The following is a 9,861-nucleotide window of genomic DNA, read 5'->3' on the forward strand; positions in this document are numbered from 1 at the left end:
AAGGAAAACTTTGGACTAAAGAGAAGAATAAACACATTCAAGAGGCTACAGGGAAAAATAATAACCAAACACCACAACATCATCATTACAACAGGAATTAACACTTTCAATAATAGCTCTAAATATTAGTGGCCACAATCCCCCAGTTAAAACAAAACAAAACAAAACAAAAACATAAAGGGTTGGAGAGACGGCTTAGTGGTTAAGATGCTTGCCTGTGAAGCCTAAGGACCCAGGTTCTACTATCCAGATCCCATGTAAACCAGATGCACAAAGGTGAGGCAAGTGCAAGGTCACACATGCTCACTAGGTGGTACAAGTATCTGGAGTTTGATTGCAGTGTCTGAGGCCCAGGCATGCCAATTCTTTCTCTCTCTAATAAAAAAGACCAAATCTGTATTCACACTGGTCAAATGAAGTAAACAAACATGGAATGTAATTTTAAAAACTAAAATAATAAGCTGAGCATGGTGGTACACACCTTTAATCCCAGCACTTGGGAGACAGAGGTAAGAGTATCGTTGTGAGTTTGAGGACAGCCTGAGACTATATAGTGAATTCTAGGTCAACCTGGGCTAGAGTGAGCTTCTACCTCAAGGAAAAAAAAAAAAGGAAAGAATGGTTTAACAGTTAAGACACTTGCCTGTGAAGCCTATGGATCCAGGTTCGATTCCCCAGTACCTAAGTAAGCCAGATGCACAACATGGCACATGCATGTGGAGTTCATTTTCAGTGGCTGGAGGCTCTGGCATTCCCATTTTCTCTCTCCACTATATATTTAAAAAGTAAAGCAGGGTGTGGTGGTGCACGCCTTTAATCTCAGCACTCGGGAGGCAGAAGTAGGAGGATCATGGTGAGTTTAGGCCACCATGAGAATATAGAGTGAATTCCAGGATAGCCTGGGCTAGAGTGAGACCCTACCTTGAAAAAAAAAATTAAAAAATAAATAGGGATTAACAGACCAGATCGGGAAACAATATCCACCTTTGTGCTGTCTTAAGAAACTCATCTTATGATCAAAATCAGACACTAGACACTACCTTAGAGTGAAAGATATCCTAAGCAAAAAGGTATCTGTGAAAAATTATTCTAAGAAAATGAAACCCAAAATATAAAGGTGTCACTATTCTACTCTGATAAGATATATGTCAAAACAAAACTAATCAGGAGAGACTTTTAAAGGGACATTTTGCAATGATGCAGAGGACAACCCACCAAAGGGACATTATAACCCTAAACACACACATGTGCCCACATGAAAGCAGGAGCACCCAATTTCATGAAACAAATACTACTAGACATTAAGATGCGAATTGACCCCAACACAATTATAGTACTCTCTGATAGACAGGTTATCTAGACAAAAAATAAACAGAAAACCATCAGAGCCACATGATATCGTAGGGCAACTACACCTAAACAGAAGAATAGTCTACCTTCACACTATGCAATATACATTCTTCTCAGAAGTCCACAGGACTTACTCCAAAATGGAGGGCATATTAGGACACAAAGTAATTCTCAATAAATTTAGGAAAACTATATAATTCTTTGTGTTTCATCCAACCACGTTGCAATAAAAGTAGAAATTAACAACCAGACAAACTACAGAAAATCCATAAGCTCTTGGAAGATAAACATCACATTAGTAATGAATAATGAATATAATTCTGATGAAATCAAGAGGGAAATTAAAAAATCCTGAATGGAATGAAAATGAGAAGACACTATACCAAAACCTACAGGAGACAATAAAGGCAGTCTTAAGAGGGAAGTTAATAACTCTTAAGTGCTCATATTAAAAAGTCAGAGAAATCTCAAAAATAACTTAAGTACATGGAGACCTTGAAAAAACATGAACTATGTCCAATAACAGTAGATGTAAAGAAATTAAATTAAAATGATATAAAAAATTAATGAAAACAAAAATATACAGTCCCAGTAGGTTCCCCTGTGGCTGGCTCAGGGCTTCCTAGACTCTGTAAGCTTGCTGCAGAAGCAGGCCCCTTGCTCTGACTTCCTGATTAAAGTGCCCCTGGATCCCCAATACCCACATTCCCTTCTTGGGAGGGCGCACACCAAGTGAGTAGGTCAGATCTCCCTGTTCCCTGCCCCCTCCTCCCAGTTGCCCCATCCTGGTAGGTTCCCTTGTGACTGGCTTTGGGCTGCTTGGACCCTGCGAGCTTGCTGTGGAAACAGGTACCTTGCTCCACTTTCCTGATTGAAGAGCCCCTGGGTTCCAATTCCTGGATCCCCTGCTCCAGAGGGTGCATGCTCAGAGTGAGCAGGCCAGAGCTCCTAGCTGCTTCTCTACCTCCCAGTTCCCTGGTCCCCTTATTCCTGCTACTGGCCTTGGGCAGGCCTGGTCTGTGTATGTGGGCTGTGGAGGCAGGCCTTTTTCTCTGGTATCCTGATTGGCCCCTGGGTACCCAAATCCCTATTCCCTTGAGTTGGAGGGTGCACAGGTCACTGTAGGATGTGGCCTCTTGCCCCCGGCTCTCCAGCTTCCTAGCTCCTGGTTCCCCAGCCCCTTATGCCCGTGTGCTGAGGAGTTCGTGCAAGTGGAGTGAGGAGACCAGAGCTCCCAGTTCCCCAGGTCCCTCTGACGTACCTGCGACCTCCACAATCTGTGCATCTGTGATTGTAACCCTGTCCTACACTGGTGCACCAAGCCAGTTCACATTTAAAACAGAACACCCTCTGAAGGTTCTACCAGGACAAACACTTGCTTCCCCCTCAATAGAATAAAGCATTTCCCCAAGATGGGTAGACCACAATGCAAAAGAAAAAAAAAAAAAAAGAGCCAATGAAATTCAGAAAACTGAGAGATCTCCACCAAAGATGCCTAGCCCCACAATAGAAGCCTCCAATGAAATCATAGAGAAATCAACAGAAATTCAATCCCAAAATGAAAACACAACAACCAATGAGACCCTGATCAAAAGAATTGTTGAACTGGAAGCAAACCACACACACACACACACACACACACACACACACACACAAATCATCAATGTATCAAATGAAATTGAGCAGAATTGTCTCTTAGAGAGTTTGGTTTTTGACAGTAGGCTTAACTTGATTGAAGAAAATGTTAGAACTCTCAAAAGAGATAAATGACTTGAAGGTGAGTCAAAAAATGGAATGTCATAATAACCAATTGATTAAGCTTAATGAAGATTTGATCAAATGCAAGAATGAACTCCAGGAATCATCAAGAAAATCAGAACTTGAACTGAAATTGTACCTCAAAAAAGAGATGGACATGATGCAAAATAAGACAGCAGAAAACAACAAAAATTAAATAGAACCCCTCAGTAACAGAGTTACTCATGTGGAAGACACAAAATCTCACCTGGAAGACAAGACAGAAGAAATTGATCAGGAGGCCAAAAACTTTGCTAAGTTAAAAAAATCAAGTGAACAGAATATGAGGAAAATGTAGGATACTATAAAATGAACAAACATCCTGATCATGGATATACCAGAAAGAAAGGAAATCCAGGCTAGAGGGCTAGAGACCATACTCAACAAAATTATTGAAAAAAAAAATTCCCACTCTCTCAAAAGAGAGGCCCATTCAGATACAAGAAGCCCATAGAACACCAAATGGACAGAACCAAAGAAGAAACACTCCAGGGCACATAATAATTAAAACTCTTAACAATGAAAACAAGGAGAGAGTGATAAAAGAAGCAAGAGAGAAACAACTCACTACATACAAAGGCAATCCCATCGGAATTACTTCATATTTTTCAATGAAAACCATGAAAGCCAGAAGGACCTGGAATGGAACACTTCAAAGTCTAAAAATCTATGGCTTCCAACCCAAACTACTCTACCCAGCAAAAGTATCCCTGATAATAAATGGCGAGAGGAAAACTTTCAGTTAGAAAAAAGTCAACTCTATGATTATACGAACACAAAGCCAAACCTACAGAGAATACTTCAAGGATTACTCCACACAGAAGAGTCAAACAACCAATCTCAAGAACCAACAAGAAGAAGATCACAGTAATCAAAGCTAGATCAGGCTCAAAAATTTACAAAACACAAGAAAGCATTAAACCCCACAAAACACCTCATCATGACAGGGATTAAATCAAACCTCACAGTTATAACCTTAAATATTAATGGTCTTAACTCACCCGTCAAAACACACAAGTTAACAGGGTGGATCAAAAAATGGACCCTTCTATCTGTTGTCTTCAAGAAACCCACCTCACCACTAAAGACAGACACCTCCTCAGGGTGAAAGGATGGAAAATGATGTTCCAAGCCAATGGAAATAACAAGTGGGTGTTGTTATATTAATATCTGATAAAATAAATTTCAAACCAAAAGTAATTCAGAAGGACAAAAAAGGCCACTTCTTACTCATCAACGGAATGATCCAACATGAGATCATCACAATCATAAATCTATATGCACCAAACACAGGTGCACCACAGTTTATAAAACAAAACCTACTTGACAATAAAACAAATACACAACAATGCCATCATAGTTGGAGACTTCAATACTCCACTATCATCAATAAACAGATCATCCAAACAGGAAATCAACAGGGAAATAATAGAGCTCACCCGCACCATAAGAACCACATGACCATTTCAACTGATGCAGGGAAGGCCTTTAACAAAATACAACACCACTTCATGATCGAAATGCTGGAAATAGTAGTCATGGAGGGTTTATATCTCCTGAACAAGACCTCAGTAGCCCAGGAAATTAAACAATCGCTCGACCAATGGGATCTCATGAACCCAAAAAGCTTTCACAGAGACAAACATACCATAAGCAGAGCCAATAGATTACTCACTGAGTGGGAGAAAATCTCCAAGTATACCACTGACAGAAGCCTAATATCTAGAATCTACAAAGAACTCAAAAAACTAAGCAATAAAAAAATCAAACAACCCACTCCAAAAATGGGGCAGAGAACTGAATAGGGAGTTCTCAGAGGAAGAATTACAAATGGCTAACATACACTTAAGAAGACGTTCAACATCCCTAACCATTAGAGACATGCAAATTAAAACAACCATGAGATTCCACCTTATTCCAGTAAGGTTATCAATCATTTAAAAGCCTAATAACAACAACTGTTGGCAAGGATATGGGGAAAGAAGAACTTCATCTACTCTTGATGGAAATGTAAACTTTACAACCACTATGGAAATCAATATGGAGATTCCTGAAAAAGATAAACATACAACTACCAACAGACACAGTTATTCTCTTACTGGGCATTTATCCTAAATGCTCCATGCATCAATACAGAGATATTTGCTCAACCATGTTTATAGCTGCTCAATTCATTATAGCTAAGAACTGGAATCGAACCAGTTGCCCATCATTGGATGACTAGATAATGATGTTGTGGTACATTTACACAATGGAACTCTACTCAGCAGTAAGAAAAAGCAATACAATTAAATTTGTAGAGAAATGGACAGACTTGGAACAGATCGTACTCAGTGAATTCATACAGTCACAGAAAGACAAATGCTTCATAGTATCACTTATCTGTGGTTCCCAACCTGGACCTGCTAGAGTTGCTGACACACGTGATAGACAACTCAAGGCCCAGACAATAGGAATGAAAGGTTTTGGGGGAACGGAAAAGGAAAAGAGGAGAAACAAACGCAAAACTAAATCCAAAATACACTGGTAACCATAGAAACCTTTATCCTTAGAGATAGCCTAAAAGATATAACCCTCAAAAGGAGTAATGGGGGAGCAGCTGAAAAGTAGGGCCCTGCAGAGGGTGGGAGTAAGCCTAAGCTTAAAAGAAATTTTTTTCTGTTTCTTTTTTTTTAAGTGAAAATAAAAAGGTATATTTAGAATTAACCAGCTGGATCCAGTTCTTGTCTTGTTCATGCTGGTTTTGCTGAATGATTATCACTGCGGTTATAATCTAAGTTTGACCATTCTCTCCCTCTTTCTCTCCCATTTTCTGTCTCTCTCAAATAAATGAATAAATAAAACATTTTAAAAAAAAAAGAAATTTTTTTTCTGTCTCTGGCCTGTAACTCCCAGTACCAGAGATTGATTGCACATTGAGCTATTGATCAGAGACCTACAAGGTCCCCAAATCAAGACAGCTTTCTGTCAAAATACTTGATTACCCGCTGAGGCAAAAGCTAAGCCCAACAACAGTCTGAACAACCAGAGTTCTCAGCTACTCAGAAGCAAACACCCTGACAGGATATACACACCAGTGCAGTAGTGACACAGAGCCTCAGTGGGTAAGCAATAGCTTTCTGATTGGCTAAGAGATCTGCTCAGTGTAAGGAACCCATATCTGGAAGTGGGAACCAGATCAGTATCCTATGGAGACAAAGATTATGGAATGTAAAGAAAGCTATGAAAATTAGAGAAGGGGCTGGATTGCTTAGCACTTCTGACACAAGCATGAGGGCCCAAAGGGGCCTGAGTTTGATTCCCTGGCACCCACAAAAACCCAAGTGGGGGTGGCCACACGTGTCTGTCACCCATGTCCTGTGGGAGCAGAAACCAAACAATTACCAGGGCTCACAAAAATGGCAGGCCCAGAATCTATGAGAGACAGTCTCAAGGAAACACATGGTTGAGCAATGGACGATACGGTTGTTCTCATCTGATCTCCATGTATGTGCATGTGGCTCATGCACCTGCACACACGTGTCCATACACCACAAGCACATGCACACATAATACCATAAATAGTACACACCTACACACACACATGCAAAAAATGAGAGCGGGCTGGGGTAAGAAAGGCGAAGGCAGCAAGAGTTGTGTGAGGGAGAGACATCTGCTCTTGTGCTGGAAGAACGTACTTTTAGGAGATATGCAGAGAGAACAGGAATGATTAGGAGATGCTCAGGAAGAACACACAGGTTTAGGAGATTCTTAGGGAGAACATACACATTTTCGATGCTTTAGGGAGAACACATGTGATTGGGAGGTGCTCAAAGAGAGCACTCACATTTAGGGGATGCTCCAGAGAGAACACACAGGTTTGGGAGATGCTCGGAGAATACACGAGTTCAAGAAATGTTCCAGAGAGCACACACATGTTTAGGAGATGCTCCAGAGAGAAAACCCATGTTTAGGAGATTTTCCACGTTGCTGCTCGTTTTGCCTCTGCCACGGTTATAAGAATAGTTAAGCTGCAAGACCAACCATGGATGAATAGCAATCTGCATTTTGATGCTTCCATAGATTTGTTATTTTATTTTTTAAAAAAAGTATTATTGGGCTGGAGAGATGGCTTAGCTTTTAAGGTGCTTGTCTGCAAAGCCAAAGGACCCCAGGTTCAATTCTCCAGAACTCATGTTAGTCGGATGCATGAGGAGGCGGATGTGTCTGGAGTTCATTCAGAGTGACTGGAGGCCCTGGCATGCCCATCCTTTCTCTCTCTCTCCTTATCTCTTCCTCCCCCTCTCTCTGTCTTTTTTCTCTCAAAAAAGTAAATAAAATATTTTTAAAAAATTACTATTTACTTGTGAGGAGAGAGATTGAGAATATGAATGGGCACACAACTCCAGATGCTTGTACCACTTTGTGCATCTGGCTTTACGTGGGTGCTGGAGGTTTGAACCTGGGCAATCAAGCTTTGTAAGTGCGTGCCTTAACCATTAACCCATCTCTCCAATTCCCCACCTTTTCCTAATGAGAGGTCATGCCACACATCTGTCTTGGATGGTGGAATATATAACTCTTGCACAGTTGGAGCCCTTTCTAGAACATGTGCTTTGCAGTCAGATATGCTCAGACAAGCTCCAGCTCCTGAATGTTGTCCCTGAGGAAGCCTGGGAAGAATTGTATACAGTAGTTCTCCAAGACCCCTATGAATTCCTGAAATAGCACTGAATTCTAAACCTTACATTTATTATATTCTTTCTAGACACACAAACCTATGGTAAAGTTTAAATTAAAAATTAAACTCTCTTGGAGGCTGGGGAAGTGGCTTATCAGTTACGGCATTTGCCTGTGAAGCCAAAGAACCTGGGTTCATGTAAGCCAGATGCACAAGGGAGCACATATGTCTGGAGTTCATATGCAGTGGCTAGAGGTCCTGGCATGCCCATTCTCTTTTTCTCTTTGTCTTTTTTTCTCTCATAAATAAATAAATAAATAAATAAATAAATAAATAAATAAATAAATAAAATATTAAAAAATTAAATTCTCTAAGAGATGAATAACATAACTAATAATAAAATACAACAATTAAAACAATATAATATAACAATTTAAACAGCAATTATCTATCCCTAGAACTTCCTACTTAAACGTTTTGGGTATCTGAAATCATGAAAAATAATCAGGGCTAGAGGCCCTAGAATTAATCTCCTGTGAATTAAGGGATGAGTAAAAGGCACAGTTATTTTATTGGAGAAAAATTGGGTGCAGGGATTAAACAATTTGATTCAATATTTGGAAACAAGCCTGCTTATAACTTAAGTGTTCAGTAGCATTCTGCTGTTCTTTAATTCATACATTCTATAGACTATCACTCTGTCTCCTAACTTTACACTGGATATATTTTATTCCCATTGAGGTGGGGCACTATGGATAAAACTTCAAAATGTAGGACCAGACCCCTAGCGTTCTTTGATAAAGTGAATTATTGTGTCTGTGGGTGCTTCTAAGCTTCCTGCATTTCTCTTTGTTTGGCAGGACTCACAGCAAACATTGGACTCCCCCTGGATCTGCTTGAAAAACATGACACTTGGTCAGCTTATGTCATACACACCTCCCCGATGGTAAAACGACTCATTGAGAAGAGCAAAACCCCAGAGCTAGAGTGCATATTTGCTGTGGACGGAAGCCAGCGGCCACAGCGGCCCAGCAAGCTCTGCAACTTCATGCAGCTGAAAAGGAAAAAGCCCTCCAAGGACTCGGGCGAGATCCTGCTCAAGGATACCCTGTCGGAGACCATGCTGTCAATGTGGGGCACTTATTCCATCGCCAACCTGAGCCCTGCTGCTGCCCCAGAACCCGCACACTTAAAAACAGAATCCAGAGACAGTCCCACCACAAACTATAACAAGATTGTTTTCTCCCGAATTCCTGCCATGAAGACGCTCCCGTACGCCACCCTGCAGACCAACAAGAAGAAACATGACAACGTGCAGAAGGGATTCCTGTAGCCTTCATCCTGAGAACGCACGACAGTCCAGTGCCATCTGCTCCAACACCGCCACCCTGTTCTTGAAATTTGAACTTGCTCCTGTTAGTGCAGAGGTTGACAGAGAGAGAGAGAGAGAAAGGAGAGGGAGAGAAGGTTGGGGGAGAGAACATCAGAACGGGGGCTGTGGCATAAGTAGATGATGCCACTGGTGGGTATGTTCCCCTCCAACACCATGGGCTGCTGGTTGGGCAGTCCAGGTGCTAGTTTCTGCTGTTGATGCTGAAGGCCTTAACTGTATTTTAGCGGAAGTCCTGATTGGAGATTAAAATCCCACCAGGTATTTTAACCGAGCTTAGTTGCTGGACTCTTCAACCCAGGTAACTTAAAAAGGGCAAAATGATAAAAGCAACAACAAAAAAGAATCCAATGATCTCAACAGAGGGAGGCACTGGAGGAAACAGTTAACCCCACCATGGTTGGAGCTACAAAAGGAAGATACTGGATGTACTGGAAGTCAGATGCTGGGAGAAGGGGCACGTGAGGCAGAGGTCGGACTGGCTAAGGAAGGGGGCGAGGGGTGCTGCCGTGCTTGTGCTTTGCCCTCAGCCCTGAGGAGAGTCCCTGCGGGGCTGCAGCTCCCACATCTGAGGAGGGGTTTCTGTGTACCTGCTACCTCTGAAGGACTGGCTCTTTGAGTGCTAGAAAACTCAGTAAGTGGATCCCAGTGCTTCTGGATGGAG

The 9,861-nt window shown here is 41.4% G+C and overlaps 1 protein-coding gene across 1 annotated transcript; it reads left to right on the plus strand.

Moving 5' to 3' along the window:
* Positions 1-5,734: 5,734 nt before the first annotated feature.
* On the plus strand, positions 5,735-9,140 carry Cdrt4 (CMT1A duplicated region transcript 4). Its single transcript, XM_004663070.1, has 2 exons — positions 5,735-5,753; positions 8,668-9,140. The coding sequence occupies exons 1-2, from the start codon at positions 5,735-5,737 to the stop codon at positions 9,138-9,140; spliced, it is 492 nt and encodes a 163-aa protein (XP_004663127.1).
* The last annotated feature ends 721 nt before the right edge of the window (positions 9,141-9,861 follow it).

The sequence above is a fragment of the Jaculus jaculus genome, chromosome 12 (genome assembly GCF_020740685.1).
Source record: "Jaculus jaculus isolate mJacJac1 chromosome 12, mJacJac1.mat.Y.cur, whole genome shotgun sequence".
Classification (NCBI taxonomy): Eukaryota; Metazoa; Chordata; class Mammalia; order Rodentia; family Dipodidae; genus Jaculus; species Jaculus jaculus.